Here is an 18,931-nt window from a genome sequence, read left to right on the forward strand (position 1 = left end):
CTGAAGATAGTGGGTAACCGCAGTGTGGTTGAAGGCCAGTTGAACTGCTCCCTAAAGTATTCTGCCCTTCGATTTAATCCCATGGATTGGAAGTGAGTAATAGTCCCATCCTTTTCCGAGATAGATTCACTAACAACCGTATTGTTAATGTCCGTTTCTTCCAGAAGTCTGAACAGTTGTCTCCTGTTATCTTTGACTGCTGCATTTTCTATCATTTCTACTGTTTTTGCTACTCACGACCATTACATATGCTTTTTGTCAGCCCACTTTTAAGCTTCCTCCGTTCCACATAGTGTTCTGAGCCAGGAGTGACAAGTTTCCGAGCATAAACCAGTACCGTAAACGCCATTAGGATCCATTCTTTTTTTTTCAACCTTTTGGTTCAAGTTACCTGCAGATACCACTGCTGTTTCCCCAGCTTTTTTCATATCATGCTAAGCTACCTCAGGGTGGATATCACTTTCACGGTTGACCAACTGCTGCTCTAGTTATTCCTGAAATATATTTTTTACTTTTTCGTTTTTAAGTTGGACTCTTTTTTTGTATATATCATTCCTAAAACATCTATTTATTATGGTTGTTTTCCTTCGTACGATTTGTCTCTCATTTACTTCCCTTTTACATTCGCACACCACTGACATGACTGTCAGGTTTTGTACCCTTTTGCTCATATTTATAAATTGCTTTGTATTCTTGTTGTATGTATGGTGATTTCTCTAAAAAGAAGTCCCAATACATATGTAATCTTATTTGTCGTTTATGAGATGTATTCACTTTAAAGTGCTGAACATTCAAAGAATAGTTTTAATTACTCTAATAGTTATTAAGTATTAAGTACTGTAACACAAATGAATACTAACTGCGAAAAGAAGTCGCGAACTGATGAATTATTGCTTTTCTAATTAATACATTCTTATCACAGGTAAACACTTGGACTTGACAGGCTATTTTATCATCAAATATCGATAAAGCAAATAAGTGTTGAGTCAGTGAACGGCAATAAAGTCATCAATATGTTTAGAAAGGTTACAGAGTTTTCCTGTATAAAGTTGTTCGATGAAAACGAGTTATGGATAAAATAGAATACCTAAGGTTAGCTTACTTCTCGCTGTATTTTATATGGTCTTTGTTCCATAAACTGGAATAAAATTGTGGCTTATTACTGATAACTACACTTTCTTAGTGTATACCTCTCGAACTAATTATCGACTGCAAGAAACGTTGTATGATTAGTAGTCAGTGAAATATACTATTACTGGTAAACAGTGAATCACTCAAATTTCCATTTGTTTGGAAAAATACAAATGTACTGTTAATTATTAATGCAAAAGCCTATTGGATCTACAGAGGAAAATTGTAAAAGGAAAACAACCAAATATTGTTTGATTACCAATACAACCAATTAGTTGTGGAGTCCACTGGCCGTAATTACCGCATGTGATATTTAATTCGGAATTTTGATGAATACTTTCGTAACCGTCTTTGCAAAAGTATCGAATCACTGTTCCACGTGGATATGGAACTCCACTGTGTTTCGTCAAATTCATCACGTCTATGTTACTTTTCATGACAATAAAATATGGTTCCATATTATAATCCGGTTGTATTACGGCTTGTTCATATAAACAAGTGGCCTCTAAAATTTAAAAAACGAACTTATAATTTTAAAAATCAGACTCTCGATGTTAGTATCTAGAAAAATAAATAAAGTACAATGGGGGTTAGTTAGTCAATAGAAACCAATATAATCTTCACTTTATTTCACTAGGATCATCATTAGGAAACTAATGGATACACATTATATGCATGTACATGTTGCAAAATTATCATATGTAAGCATGTTGAACGGTTTTGAGAATTCATGATTAGTGAGTTCACGTAAATGACATGTTAACACAACTTTGATAGAAAAGAAGCAAACTTCTGCTTTTTTTTTAGCCGAAGAGGTGAATACGTTAGCATCACAAAAGGGAAATGAATAAACTTGAACAGAAACCCACTTTATTCGTTTGGTACTATAGTGATCCATCTTTTGACGTTGCCTCACTACCTCTTAGAATCAAACTTTCAGTCAAAGGACCAGTGATAATCATTTATGAAGCCATCTGGTGTGGTTTAGACTTACAAAAGTGTTGGCAATTTAAACAAAAATTAAATGAAACAGTTACATATTTTAGCTAATAAACGCAGACTGTATTACTAAGCGAAAAGTAATTTCATTGCATTTTGCTGTTCTCATCTTTAATTATGTTGAATGCGATTTGTACATGTTCCTAACTTAATTTCTTTTCACTTAGCTTCTTATCTTTTGGAAGTTTTGACTTAGTTGAAATCTGAAGTTGCTAAATAATTACCTTCCGAAATTTTTATCCTTAACGCTGTGAATAATGCGTATACTTTATAACCGTTCATAATAATTAAAAATAATATTTTCAACTGTTTCATTTATTTAAAAAGCCCATGGGATAAGTACTCACTCTTGTTGATGTCTGAGTTTAGTTAACTAATAGAGCTAAAACAATATTGATTGACCGAATCACTATATATATTCGTTCATGTGCACCTAAAGTATAAGCTAGAATCAAGTAGTAAGGGAAAAAAGAAACAACGAATTTTCAGACCTTAAAATGCTATCGAAAGAATTGAGGAAGTGTTCTTAGTTGTCAGTGAGAAGTCCTTAACCATAGAGTGGATACTAGGAATGATATGCTGGAAATTATTATGGATTACAAAATATTTTTGGCCAATACAACTAGTATGTTCTCGTGTACTGCTAAATGGCGTCATATCTCTGCAATTCAAATAAGTCGTGTTAAAACCAGCTACAACTAGTATGGATGTGTAGATAACTAGCGTTCTTTCTAAAGCACCTGCCTGTATTTTGCTACTGTTCGAGTATTTCCCAAATGCACTTTTCTTCTCAATGGTTAGAAAATTCATCTCCCTAAACAGTTCAATGAGAAGAACTGTTTCTGTCTATCAATAGAGGATACAAAGTTACAGAACGTTGATTACAAGTGTCTTCAAAGTAATTGTGTTGTATATTTTTTTATACTATTAAAGAAGCTAGTTGGGATCCGGCTGTAGACGTCCTTTGAATCTTTTACCAACGTCGTGTTGCTTTCGGGAAGATCTATTTTATTGTCCTGATCTTTAAAGTCACATAGTTTCCCATTGTTCATAAAGTTTAGTATCATGTTACAGATAGGACATTTCTATGTTCCTCGTTGTGTCAATCTTTATTCGTATAGTTATTGTGTATTATCCATTTTGTTGATCGAACTTTTAAGAGTTGTGATATATGCATCCTTGAATCTCTCAAGACAATTATTGTATATGATTAGGAGTGTTGGTTTAATTTAAAACTACTAAACTACAAGTGTGTAAACAAACCATTGGGTTGCTGATTGTCTATATGATTCATGAAAGTTGTAAGCTACATGGGAGTAAAGCTGAAGACGATAGTTTGGGTTCGGTTTAGATAAGAAACAATGTGACTACTAATAGTTAAGTGATGTGGATGTACTTTTTTCTGTATAATACTAATTATTCTTTAAATGCGACATATTATGCTATTTTTTATGTATCTTTGTTGTGTATATTATATGGAGAGAGCATGGTATACTTTATTATTACTTAAACAAAGGAGTGATAACCATGCTTGCAAAAAACATAATAAATTCAGTGCTTATTATCAGTTACTTTTAATCTACATATAAGCCAATAACTCTAGTTAATTTGAAAATTGTTTAAAATTATGAAGCAGATCATATGCACGAAATATTTGAAAAAATAACCTACCTTGTTGAATTACCAAGTTATTTAAGAATAGAAATGACAAATCAAATATAAAATACACCAGCTATTTATTATTTTGTAGATTTCATACTTCTGTCAAATTGTTATTTCATCTATTACATCTTAAGTGCAGTGCTAATAATTCCAAAAGTTAGAAAGTATCTGACTAATGTTTGCTGTTTTTCACATAAAATAACTTGTCATGAAGCAAATGCGTATCAGTCATCCATTCCATTTACATCCTTAAATAATCTTCATGTTTATTTGTTATTTGAAAAGTAATGTATTAAATTTACCCTACATCAAGCACCAACAATTAGATTTAGGGGTAGTAGTTTTCCGTGAAGTTGCTCGAAAGAAAATAAATATAAATGCGTGATTTCTCACTACTTTGACATAACACAAGAATTTATCTAACTCACCTTGACATTCTGTTGGTAATGGTAGTACTGTACCAGAATAACCACGATATTCTCCAATTGTATTTGAACCAGGCGCTAATTCACAAGATACCTGTTTTTCTGTAGTACGATCGTTAAATAGATATCCTGGATTACATCTGATAGAAATCACATTTCCATATGAATAGAATTGATTAACCTGATGTAAGCCAAAGACTTGTTCCGTGATACGATTACGTGCAGTAACTAACTTAGCATTTTTAGGAATAGTGATGTCCAATTCCGTTTCATTACAACGCACAGCTACAAAAAATGTAAATATTTGATGATGGAATTTTGTTTATATTTCTTTGTTTGGTGAGTTTATCAACCTGAGGGAAAAATTTGGCATATGTGAATAGTGGCTAGCAGTGAAATCCAGAAAAGGCATTTCGTCCTTTATTGGTCCCGTCAATTAGATTTATCTTTATCTGTGTTGATGTTCACACCGAGACTGAAACTCTGTAAATTTCGCTTCAAATATCAGTCGCTGAGTACAGATAACAACTAACCTATGAAACAGGTACGGATTTATTTTGTAGTTTTTATTCTCGCGTTTTAATATTCAGTACCAAAACTGGTCAGTCTTTATTGATAAATGTGCGTCCTGAGCAGACTATCTAGATATAGCAAGGTGACAAGTCTGAAATGTGATAAAATGCTTACTTTTGATTCTGGGATGAAAACAAGCCAACATAAACTGATTAGAATTAGGTCACAAATATCAACAACTGTATAAAACAAATCCTTACTGGTATTCCAAAATGACTGTGTCGCTAGTGTGTGATAATTAATTTAGAAAATTTAATTCCAGAAAGGTATTCTCTTGGTTTGCGTGAAGACGTAAGCTTTTGTTTATGTACAATAGCAGTCATTGTAGCTTACTTAAAGAAATGCTTTACGACAGATTTTTCGGAAGTATTCGGAAACCATTATCATCCCTAGTTCATTTGCATTTTTTTCTTTATTAGCGTAATCCCATTTTTACAACGTATTTCAACATATTCAGCAACGTCAACTGATTTTAGTTATTTTACAAGTGAGAGTTAGAACTGAATAGGGAAAAAAAACATTTTATGAATCAATTAAAAATAAAACAGAGGTGTTCACCAACACTTGAAAAATGGTAACTGAAGCTTTCTTTAGAGAAGTCCACAAATGAATCACAAAAGTATTACTAATCTCTAGGTTGCATAAACTTTTTATTCTAAAATTAGCATAATTACTTAGCACTTTCAAATTAACATATTTTAGAAACGATATAACAGTATATACTTAGACTTTAATATTCTTTATTTATTGTTATCTAACTGTTTCAAGCTAAATATATGAATTTACAAATTTAGAAATGACCACTGAAAGCAGAGATTTATAGGAGTTAACAGTAGAATACAGGACGCGCACTTCGTCCCATTTGGGACTCGTCAGCTGAATGTACCTGCTTCCCAGAGTTATTCACTTCAGGACTAAAACCTTGTGTTGTACATCTCTGCTTTCAATGCTTGTAACTGAGTAGCAATATAGAGGCAACCTACACAGGATGTAAATATGTCAGAAAGAGATTGATCAATTACGGTCCTAAAAGTCGATAGGAGGATTCAAATAACCAGTACAAATGAATTTATAAATGACCGTTTATATCATACTTAAAGATATATATTTTGCGATAAGAGACTTGAGGACAATTAAAAGGCCTCACATTATTTTCCATTCAATTTTACATTAGTTAAATTGAATAGTTGTTTCTTTATGGAAGTTTTTTAAAATGCAAATCCAGTTTTACCAAATGGTTTTTTATTTGTAAAACCTGTAGGAAATTGGTGAATTTTATTTAGCAGTTGTTCTATAGATCGACAGCTTGACTTTTCACGAAACAAGGATAGTCTTGTTAAAAGGCTAAATTTGAAACCTACTAATTTAGTCAATTCTGGGAAAAATTGAATAGTTGCAGCTATGTTGGAAGGGACATTTATGACAACAAGTTTTCAGTTTCAGATATTATATTAACTTCATAAAGTGGTTTAAACAAAATGAAACTTCAGAAAACTATTTAAAATCTTTCAAAGGTAAAATGTCATTCTAACATTCATGTTTGTTTACGAGCGGGAAAGAAGTAAAATTGTTTGATATTATCTATTTAAGAAGGGATTAGAATACATGAAAAGTATTCTCAACAATCCACCGACTAAGTAGTATAAATACTACTTATGGATGTAAAAATTAATTGAGCTTGAAGGTATCTTCCAAATTTATCAGTGTGAGAGACCAAATAAAAACCAAACTAGCTGGAGATCATCCGAAAAACAATGGGAAACAATCAATTTGCCTGTCATGTTTATTCAGAAGAATATTTAAACGGAATTTATAGTCATTGTTTTGAATTGAAAATGTTGTAGTTGACGGTTTTTCGAGGTGTCAGCACCTGTCACTAGTTATAAGTAACTAGAAAAATCTAAGGTATCATAGTGCTTACCCACATATCATCTGAATAAGTTTTAGTATTTTATTATATGTTATCAGTTGTTAAGAGTTCGAATGCAGAAATAATCGAAGGAGCCTCATAAAATTTAGAATTTTTTGTCATTCAGCTGACAAATGGTGGCTAAGTAATGATGAAAGTTTACTCCTACAAATTATTTTTCAAATCGTGTAGTATGATAGTGTGACGGTAATATACATAAAACCACCAGAGACTTTAAACATAGTAAATATGTATCAGTTCTCAAATAACTACAATGTGCTTGTTGATTTTCATCAGAACGTTTGTATCACTGGAATTTAACTCCTCAGTGTATCAGATTTCTGTTGATATGAGTGGTTTGTAAACATTATCGAATTTCGTTTTCTATATTGCTCACTAACCCTAAGCAAACAATGAAAACTAGGAAACATTATACAGTTGTTTCATCCTAATATTGAACTGTTTAGCAGTACGCATCCACGACTCTGAGAAGGATTGAACCCAGGACTTTTAGATTTCGCGGTGACAGTTCAACCTCTAGATCACTGAACCGTCATCTGATGATTAACATTTTTAATTTCATCCGAATTACAATATCACTCGTCAGATTTCAACAGGATATTGTTAGTGTTCAATAATATTAAAATCAGAAACTGGTTCAAAAATGACTACTCAATAAGAATTATTATGGTAAAGATAAATTATGGATCAGAGATTTTCAAGCGAACGATTAAATACTACATTTCAACGACCTTCAATATTTTTGGCATGAAACCAGGGCAGATATTTATATAGTCCTAGAAACAAAGAGGTACAATGGATATTCTGTACTCTAGTATAAACCATATTAACCGTAAAAGAGGTATTATTCTATCATAAAACATCAGATGATTTGTTGTCAATCTTAATTGACATTCAACCAAATATTGTTGCTAATGTAGTGAACAAGAACACGAGTGGGGACAGTCGAATATATTAGACACTAAATTACAGAACATCTCACTAAAATCTGAGAACCATACAGTAAATGGTCAATTTGTAAAATATTAAACTTGTCTCAAACATGACTGCTCCTTTTACAAATATCAGTCCATCGTCTCAGATTTCATTGTTCATGCATTTCCATACCAATTGCTCTTCGTTACCGTTCTTTCTCTCTCGATCTTCTACGGAAATACATTCTATATCTTATTATCGTTATATACTACTTATGTGAATATGAGTAGTTCACGCTAATACTGCATAATTATTTTCCTACATTTGACTAACTTGATAAACCTTGATAGAGTTAGAATAATACACATTGTGGAGTAAAGTGAATTAATTATATTCCGTTTACTTTGAGTCATTCACATACCCACTGATTTGTACAAAGGAATGAAATATTTTACAATGTTAATTTTGTGTAACATGTAAAAACTCTTTCAATAGTTAAGATCATGAGTCAATTGAAGCTAGAACACCGTGGAAAACCTGGAAGCACTGGACGGCCGTTTCGTCCTATTGTGCGACTACCAAGCAGTGCGCATCCGCGACCCGTCCCGCGGGATTCAAACCCAGGACCTATTGGTCTCGTGCGTGAGCACTTAACCACTAGACCACTGAGCCGGTCAGCATCCAACGGTGTTAATGTCTAACTTAAACTAATCTACGAAATTGAGTGACACATCTACCATTGTCTCAGTGAGTTCCTATCTCACAACTGACCCGGTTGAACTCCAATGGTCACTGCTTCTCACTAGAACTCCGGGATATACATCTTGAAGCCAGTCACTAGTGAGCATATGTTGATTAGTATCAGAATCCCGCGAGGCGGGGTCGTGGGTGCGCAGTGCTGAGGTGTCACACAATAGGACGAAATGGCCATCCAGCTCTTCCAGGTTTTCCATGGTGGTCTAGCTTCAATTGACTCATGATCTCAACTGTTGAAATTACTAAAATCTCCACAAAACCCCTTCTGATAGTAAAAGATCTTTCATCATTTTGTCTACCCTAATCACTAACAACTTGATCATGTTACTTATATCTTATCACTTCATGATCTTTCTTGTTTAATATATTTAACTATTAATTGAACTTGTATAAGTATGAAGAGAATTTATAATAAAAGCAATTTTTTCAATAGTTAATTAGATGCGTTGTGTTTTTTGTTTCACAATTTGTAAAACATTTTGTTTATCTATCCTAATCAATATGTAGGTTGTTAAATTCAAGTGTATGAAATGGGATGAACTCACTTCATTTTATAATTATTTTCAATCGAAAATTTGTAAATTATTTTAGAAAATGAATACCTTCTTTGGAAATTTATTTTAAAGTAGACTAAATCAAAATATAATATATTCCAAGTACCTGTAGAAATCTTATCACACTCAATTTAAGTAAATAGAAGAATAAAACTTTTATGATGCTTGATTTTCATCGTCTACATGGATGGAGCGCTAATTTGCCTTAGACGAATATCTACACTAGTTACACTTTTAGTGACTATTCTACAGGACGTCAACACAACTCAAATCAAGAACATATGACTAGCCTGACTAGAACCTAAATATATTTTCACATCGAAAATCAACAACAGTCACAGTAATAATAAGGGTAAGAGAACATATAACTTATCTAGTACCTGTCAGATTATCTGTTAGTCTAGCTAAGCAAACAACCAATCATTAACTTTCTCGCTCACACAACAAAAACAATTTAAATGCTGAATAACATGAAGTTGATTTATATAGTGTTAAAGTTTGACAAATTACTTAATTCACCTCATGGGTAGAGCATCATTTCTAAAGAAATCTGAGAACACCAATATGTTTCCTTAAAACTTATTTGTTATCTAAATTAAGGAATGTTATAGTGATAAAGTATTAAAGTATTGTCTACTGCTTCTTGGTGCTGATAATCGAAAAGTTTCTGAGGCCTTGAAAAATTGATCAAACGTTAAAAGTTCGAATTCATTTCATTTAAGCACTTTACTAATAAACTACTCGGATTGCAATTAAACTAATGTAGGACTGGAATAAGTATGAGAATGGTTAAAAAAGAATTAACAAATATCACAATATGTGATCTTAAATAATGCAGTAGTTTAATTGACTAGTTTAAAATGAAGTCGTTAACATACGTAATCAGGTTTGTCCACTGTACTGTTCATAATGATGGAGAATTGAAAACAGTTGACATAAAGCCCCTCAAACTACGTCTTGTGTTTAACTGCCATCTGAGAAAAGAGTTTATCTCAACTTTGAGACACATTTAACTCCATCAGATATTCAAAAGCTAAGTTTACAAGTCTATTTCGATTATTTGCAATTAGCCAATACTGGATGCAGCCTACCTTAACATTGAGTAATTTATATTACTTGAAAGATTGCATATTAATTCAGCTGAAATTTGACTAAATTGAACACTATGGCTGAAAATGAGTTGTTTTTCAGCTATAAATCAAGGTATAATTTATTCATAATGTGTACCCTACAATCTAGAGATAAATGTATATATTTGATTATGAACAAAATAATTATCCCTTTAATGGTTTTAATGTACTTGGATGGATTTTCATAACATTTTCATAGTGAAAAATAGATATCATTTTTGAAGTACAAACTGAATTGTAATATTATGCTTTACTAATTTTATTAATTACTACCAATAGTGTATTCAGATCTTGTGTATATTAAAATCCCAGTCAGTTGGTCTGTCAATAAACTGTACAAGTAACAAAGTTTACACACAGCCTAAGTTGACAAATTATTGTTGTGTACATATGCTCATGTTAGTTAAGATAAAACTTTAGCTGTGGTCATACACTGGTAAAATGTGAGTAATTTTGTAATTTTCCTGAGTATACATTATAAGACCTGGTTTCTAGCTAGTTTCTGGCTTTATCCCAGCATCTAATGTGAATAAAATGCAGTCAATGGTGACTTTTTGAATTAGCTCTACTTTCGAACTGTTTTCTGACTATTTCTATATATTTATTTAGTTTTACCTATAACATAAACCTCATTCGTAACTATGGTTTTTTAGTATCGAAAATTTATGCTTACTTAACCAAAAAACAAATAGATGGAATATACAAATATTTCTAAAACCTAACGTTTACCTACCTATACAAGCCTGATAATTTTCCGGGTCCCATAAACCCAGATTAAACGTTGTACTAGCGTGAGCACAGACCATTGTTGCTAATGTACTATTAGGATTTTGAAAGCTCACATAACCTCGACTGCATTGTAATGTAATATTTTGTCCATAATCATAAATAAGACTATCTGAACCAACTGGAACTTGAGGTTTATTTTCTATATTATCCAATAATTCTGGAAAAAGTGGACATTTCACATCTACAGGGCAAGAATTTTGTTATATTTGATTAGTACTATGCATATTCTGTCTGGTGTTCTATTTTAACAAAACCAAATAATAATTTCATTTGTTTTACGAGATTTTTTTATTTCTTGAAGTGATAGAAATTTGTAAGATGGTTGATTAAAAAAAATCACTGTATGATCCAAAATAAAAAATATGTAATTGTCCATCTTATTATAAAAGAGGATAATTTAGTGTTTGGGTGGATGTAACATGACAGTTATACTGTGGAGTGCAACCGTAAGGTAACTACGCCTGGAGCCCCTCTGGGGCTGCTGCCGGTCCCAAGCCCGGATAAAGCAAGAGAGTTGGGCACGGGGTTGGCGACCCCATCCAGTCGAAAACTAACTCGCTAAAATATTCTAACCGGAAGTAACAGTGAGTTGTTTTCACTATCTCATTGTATGGAAAAAATGAAAATCTAGATCAACAAGACGAACGAGAAGACGAAGAAGAGTAAACCAGAAAAACAGGGGAAAAGAGAGGACAGACAATCAATAACTTCTGAATGGTAGTAACAAATCGACGATATAGGACTCTAATTTGACTTCTTTCAGTTAAATGTTTTCATCATAAATGTAGGGAATCTTGGAGACTGTAAATAACTGAACATGTCACCTTTTAAATATCAGAATTTTAATGAACAGTTCACCGGTTTGTTCTTAAGTTGATCGAATTATTCTAAATCAAGTCGGGATTTCTCAAGAAGATTAGTAATTGAGACTTATAAGGGGAATATTTAACAAATAACTTACAGATTACCGAGATCGACGATCTATTCGAATGATAAATTTTCTTTTAGTCTAAATATTTACTTGATTGTTCAATATAACAAAAGTTGTTCTGCAAATGCACTTGACACTAAACCCCTATCAGCTTTCCATTTCACTAACTTTTCTTGGGTAGTAGATAAGATATAAAGTTTACACTGTAAGTGAATGAATATTTTGTTGAGTTTTTCTTATTTTTAACATGTAATATTTATAGTAGTTTCAGCTAGTGATATACTGCTTGTTCATGTCTTACTAATTTGAAGTTAAAAGAGATGAAAATTACAGTAACTATTGATTGGAAATCGGAAGCTATTACAATTTTAAACATCCTATTAAAAAATGAAATAACTTCCGATAATAAAATTAAAAATTATTGAACAGAGATTCCTAATTGAAGACGAAATCAAATGAAATAGTAATCATTCTAGAGAATACCATTTTGTCTAGTAAATACTGAGTTAGACCTATTGAATAAGGACCAGTGATACAACTAGAATAAAATAGATGTATTGAAACAAAATATTGATGCTAGTAAATTGAGAAACGGTAAGAAATACTACCTAATTTCATTTTCAAATCTTTATAAGATATTTCGCGATTATTCTTATGCCCATGACAGGTTAGTCAAATCTAAATGAAATTTAGTACAAGTACACACACTTAGCAGTACAGTTTAAAAGTAACTGAATCGAGTAATGTCACATGAGATATGTACAAATGTAAGAAATTAAATTCTCTAAGATTTTATTCTACTCTTGAAAGTTGTTAGAATAGAAGCTACAACTCAATTAGAGAATTCATAAACTATATAGTAACACCTTGAAGGCTATATCTTTTTATGATATGCTTACTGAATTAAACAAATTATGAAATTGGTGATAAAGTACATGTATTTAGTCCACTGGCAGAATGAATACTGAAAATCACTTAATGGCTATTATATGCGTTAACAGTTATGCAGATGATAACAATTAGTTAGTCATTTGCAACCTGCAACTTGGCAGATGTGTTTATCAATTCATGTTATCACATCATGTTAACACAGAGAGATGAAATTGTCAAGAAAATTTCCAATGTAGTGAAATTGGTAACACTATCAGCAGTAGCAAAAAAATTAGACATAGATAATATGATTCGAAAATAAAAAACGAATTTGTGCAGTGAAAAAATTGTGAGATAATTTTGAATTTTATGATTTAATGTAAGACAAAGAATGAAACTATCTACACCAAGATAATCGATTCTGAGCCACATGGTTCAACTTCTTTAACCATTGGTTACGAAAATCATGCGAACCACAGACAGGTAATCTGTGTGCTCCGGTTCAACACTCACATATTTCATAGACTGATATCGTGTCTTGGGTTCGGCCACTCCCAGCTTTCTCCCGAATTAATCCATCATTAGCTATCATTGAGCATCAAGGTAGGCTGGGAATGAGTATATGCGGTACATTTTCAGCCACCTTAGTCAATGAATATTCACTATCTTACCAATTGATTTCCCATTTTTGCCTAGAACCCTGTGTCTAACTTCAGTATTTTTCACTTGTTGTTCTCAAAGTGCAAGGATAACAATTTGAAGGCATGCGTGATCTAGCAAAATAATCTGACAGACGTCAGCCTACCCTTCTAAATCTATGTCGAAGACTTCATCAGACACCAAGTTAACAGGGCTGATAGGACTTCTAAATTAAATGAAGCGGACGACGATGTCAACAACTTTATTTTTTTAAAAATCTCAGTTCAGGCGTCGATGCAGACCAATCCTGAGGCAGCATTTGTCATTCAGATGAAGAGAAGCGCATCCCTAAAACGTTCGATAGTTTTGCTCAAGGAGATCAGAAGATTCTGCATTTTGTCAGTCTCCTACAAACAACTATCATAAGTCTATTCTAAGCCAACTGATAAAGTTTTTGGTGGGAGATAATCTGAAGTTTATACTATACGGATAATAATAATAATAATAATAATTTTAAAAAAAACATCAAGGATACACCATTTATTTTGAACAATGAATATTTCATCTTGTAAACAAAGGCTACTACCTTAAAATTAACCAATTTCTTTTAAATAATAACATCTATGATAATTTTGTTTATACATAAATATAAAAATAAATAAGTAAATAATTAGACTTTTTTAAATTAACTTATTTACAATGAAACACTTACATGAACATGTTGGTAGTAAATAGCCTGAATAGAATAGTTGTGGTTGAAACTTTAAAGGATCTTCAGGATTTGGATTATTATTAAATCGTTTTCCTGTGCATTTATATGAATTTTCTGATAAGCTTAAATCCACATCAAAACCGGATAATCGGTTATTAGATGTAATAGGATCTTTTAATGTACCAGGTGCACATTGTACTTGTACAATAGATCTTGGAGCCATGATAGATGGTTTTATGATCATTGTAGTTTGATTAAAGCCGCCTGGCGGATTTGTACAAAGTGGAACTAAACCGAATTGATGAAAAATAAAGAAGTATAAAAGGGGGTTTTATATTAGGAAGATATTATCTATTGAGCAATTAGAAGTGTATAGGACTTTGATAAATTTGATTTTAGTCATGGACTTGGATGAACCAGAGGGAGATTATAATTTAAACAAAGCTCCAATAAGAGGTTTCATAGGAGATAGTTTGTGATAAATATTACCTTTCAGCTGATCTTTACAAGACTATTTATTCAAATAATAATCTAGTACTAATTGACAGGTATCTTCGGAGTGGATTGCTTAAAACTCCATAAGTAAACTGTAATTTGTGGCATAGCGTAGTATAATGATTCAGTGATTATATTTTTATCAGAGTCGTACCATACCATCAATTGACTAAATTTAGAAATATCTTCGTGCAGTTTTGTTCTCTGAGCTGGATAGCTTGATCGTGGGGCTTTCATCGTTCTTCTGAACAATATCATCAGCACAAACTACAGGTAGAAGTGAAGTGTTCGAATTTCTTCACATATGACTCACAGCTTGTTCTGTAGATTTTGATCTTGATTGGTTATTGTTGGTCTTTAACCTGTCATTGTTTACTTCTTTATTTTGGTTGTATGTCCTATTGGTTTGATTGTTGGTCCAATATTTGTCTATGATTTTTATGATTGTTTGATAGATTGGGTCGATTTCAGTGTGTTTACTGAATGCCGATTGACCTGAATGCCAAGCTTCTAAAAATTCTGGGGTCTTTAGAAATTCTTCTATCCAAGATTCCAACATTTTTCTAGTCGATACACTTTCGAACACTTCACTGCTACCTGCAGTTCGTGTTGATGATGTTGTTCAGAAGAATGATGAAAGCCCCACAATCAAGTTATCCAGCTTGGAGAACAAAACTCCACCAAAATCATCCACTTGAGCTACAAATCTTCATCATCTTAAAAATATCAGCTATGGCATTCCGATTTATAGGTTAAATAATATCTAACTAACTGTCAGACCGGAAAGCGTTGATTTCATCCCTGTGTGAGGTTGTCGGTGTCAATAATATATCAAACTAAACAAAAAGGTATTTCAGTGCATATACGTTTTTGAAAGCTCCCCAGTTTAAATAAATCGGCAATTAAAACTATTACCAAATGTCTTTTGTTTATTATTGTACATAAAAAATTGAGCACAGAAATTATGGTTTTTAGAACATTTCTCTGTCAAACTACGAAATCATAATGTTAAAGGGAAAGAAAAAGCAATACATAACATTATGCAAAATGCTTTATATTCAGCTTTAATGATTTCAAATTAATGCTGAGTATTATGACAATTTACCTATAATAAAATAATTAAAGCTAAGAATTCAATTTTCATATTTACACTGAAAATATATTTTAATAAATCACTATGTGCTAACAAACCTTTATGTTCACAAATGAATGAACGCATCATATCACATGGTTTATTATCGATCGTTTTAACTATAGTCCACTTATCGGTTCCAGATATTGGTTGAGTTGTATATGAGAAGCCAATACAATCTCCTGGTTGCGTTCCTTGAGACCAATCAGTGTAGTCGAAAAGAGCTGTACTACCATCCATATACCAAATAAATGGTTGCTTCGCATCTAAAATATGAGTTTAAAACAATCCTGTTAAGTTGACGTTTAGTACAACTAATATCAAGTCTTTTGACCGAAAAGTCAACGTGAAAATACTGTCGTTAGTCATTAAAGACCAGTGCATTCACTGAGTTAATACTAGTTTATCCTAATAATATCCTACATTATCCAATATTATTTTATAAGACTTCAAATGTTTAGTTAATTTTTGATGGGTTTTGTGTTTGCAACTTTACATTATGGATTTACTTGATTGATGAACACATTATTAAATACATCAAAATAAGCTATGTCCACCAATTGGACCTTTTAACTGAAATGGTGGAATACTGTATCCTTTATTTATACACTAGTTAAGTAATCTCACAAATCTTATTTTCAGTGACTATTAGAGGACTAACGTAGATTGTAATACAAATACTGTGCAGTGATACATATTTTAGAAAAATCCAAATATTTGAAATAACAATACACTCTTCAATGTAATCAGTGTAAAGTCTATAGCATTAGTTGTAAGAAAAAAACACTTCAGGTTTCTGTACCCAATCAATCAGTTTGTATTCATTAGTGGTAAAATGATTTGTATAGTAAAGTTCAGAAGTTAGCAATCAAGTTAACTATCTTATTATCTCATTGAATAAAGTAATCACCAGAATATGAGAACTGCGTGTAAACGGTGTTGTGTGAAGCCAGTTTGATGTTTTCAGATATCAGACTGACTTTATTTATGAAGGATTATACTGACACTGACAACCGTCATGATTATATGGACAGAAGTTTCGAAAAAACATAGTTTATGTAGAATGATCAAATTTTCATGCTGTCTTAGTCTAAGATTGTTTTCAACTTTATAAATCCTAATCAAACTAATAAAAAGTAAATGGATACATTTGAAAATATCTTACCACTACGATTAGCTCCAATCCAAATTGTTTCTTTAAAAGCATTTTCAGACAACAACTTCACAAATGCATCAGCTTCATTTTCATTAGATAATTTTACTAAATTTATTGAGACTTTTGAAATATTTTGCAAGTATGTTTTGCATGCTTGTGACGCATTTGAAAACGGTAATTTCTGTGCTCCCATTATTGGTTTATAACATTTTCCCGTTTCGTTTGAAAAAAACCATGTATCATCATAACAAGGAAAATCTAGTGGGATAGCGTATACTTAAGATGAAATAAGAAAAGTTAAATGACATAAGATATTCTAAATTATTTCAATCTTAGAATAAGTTCAAAACATGTCTAACAATGATAATAAACATTTGAAATTTTTATAATATAAGTTTTTTATAATTCACTTCAATAGTTCATTGGGATAAAGTGTGTATTGTTTGGTTTAATTGTTAGTACGGATAATTCAATTTTAAAGCATTTTTTTCACTGACTGACTTCAGCTTGGAAAAAAAACACTGTAAACCAGTGAGCACTGGACATCTCTTACATTGCTGTACACAGTAATAAAAATTAGAGATAAAACAAAGTTATAAATAATCACATCATCAATGTAGTCAAAGATTAACTCTTGATACTCTTTGGATTACAATTTTCATGTTTTAGCTTTTTATTTGATATAACCTCTACAAATTGTTTATCATGTTTCGATAGTTGCTAGTTTACATTTAATAATAAATGAGAATGGAACGATTTTCAACAACAACAACAACAACAACAAAGATTGAAACATTCTGAAACAACTTACTTGATGTAATCAAAATCAATATTAATAACATGATACCAGAGAAAAAATATATTCTGAAAACGTTTCCTTCCTTTATCACTAAACAAAATTAATTTACATGAACATTAGGCATAGACAATGCTCAAAAATTACTGTTAAAGTAAATAAGTAAAAATATGAACCAATTAGATTTCAGATGTAACCATGTAATTGGTAGTTTTATGAACATGAATTTATTACTATCAGTAGTATTATTCTTAATATCATGAATAGTATGTTTCTTTTTAGAAAAAAAAACAAACAATGAATAGGAATTTATTGTTCACGTAGTCATGACATTTAGTAAGATATAACTATTGTCTTTTTTAAAACTAAACTATTATTATTAAATGTTTCATTTTTCAAATAAAAGAATAAATGCCAATTAAAAACAATTAATTTGTTAATCTCTTCTTAATACAATACTTCTAAATGAATATGTTAAAAGATAAATAGAGGATTTTCAATGCATTTTATTGTTTATTATAATCATTTATTGTTTTAAAGTGTATTCAATAATAAATGTTAATTGAATGCATTCATTACATTCACCTTCACTTCTCAATATGTACTAATACACCGATAAAAATAATTTAAAAAAGGAACTCATAGACTAATTAATTAATTAATCAAACAGATTTATGGTAAAGAATATATTACCTAATTTTCTAAAAGTATGTGACTTGGATAATCTCAAATGTGTATTATTTATTGACTACTAATTAAATAATATTGTCCACTCTATTTTGATAACCATTCATACTAGTTCAGTTGTAGCTCAATCAAATCTCGTTATTGCATGAATCTATTACATCTATCAAAATCTTAGCTGCTTACTTTATTGAAATTTTGTATATACGCTAGGCTGTTTGTTGAGATTATTTCAAAGCAGTGGTAAGCTAAGTAGTATTGGTTTAGATTCTTAATGAGAACGCTAAAAATTATTACAAAAAAAGTAGTTTATCAGCACAAGTTTGGGATCTAATAGCTGATCAATATTAAGAACAATTACCATGTCAATTTAGGTGTATTTTTAGTTAACATGCGACTGTACGATTAAAAGTAAAACTCAAACTGATTCAAAAGCATGAGACAAATAACTCGTATTTCTGGAAGCATACAGTAATTACAAATGTGGATTTTGATTTATTGAACGTTTCCAACTTTAAAAAATCCAATTCCTGGAACTTGTCTACGGTAACTAATGGTCCCAAGCTAGGGTAAGGGAACTGGGCTTAGGATTCGGCTACCAGCTCGAGCTAGTGTAAAATGATCCTACGAAATCTCTGACCAGAGTAAATGG

At 31.5% G+C, this 18,931-nt stretch overlaps 1 protein-coding gene across 1 annotated transcript; it reads right to left on the minus strand.

Annotated features, from left to right (window-relative positions):
- Nucleotides 1–754: 754 nt before the first annotated feature.
- On the minus strand, nt 755–17,693 carry MS3_00000474 (uncharacterized protein). Its single transcript, XM_051208224.1, has 6 exons — nt 17,611–17,693; nt 16,809–17,075; nt 15,703–15,909; nt 14,017–14,304; nt 4,221–4,502; nt 755–1,636 (listed from the first exon to the last, which is right to left on the minus strand). Exons 2-6 carry the CDS (start codon nt 16,990–16,992, stop codon nt 1,320–1,322), a joined length of 1,278 nt encoding a protein of 425 aa, XP_051073798.1. The 5' UTR covers nt 16,993–17,075; nt 17,611–17,693; the 3' UTR covers nt 755–1,319.
- Between the last annotated feature and the right edge of the window lie 1,238 nt (nt 17,694–18,931).

The sequence above is a fragment of the Schistosoma haematobium genome, chromosome 1 (assembly GCF_000699445.3).
Source record: "Schistosoma haematobium chromosome 1, whole genome shotgun sequence".
NCBI lineage: Eukaryota > Metazoa > Platyhelminthes > Trematoda > Strigeidida > Schistosomatidae > Schistosoma > Schistosoma haematobium.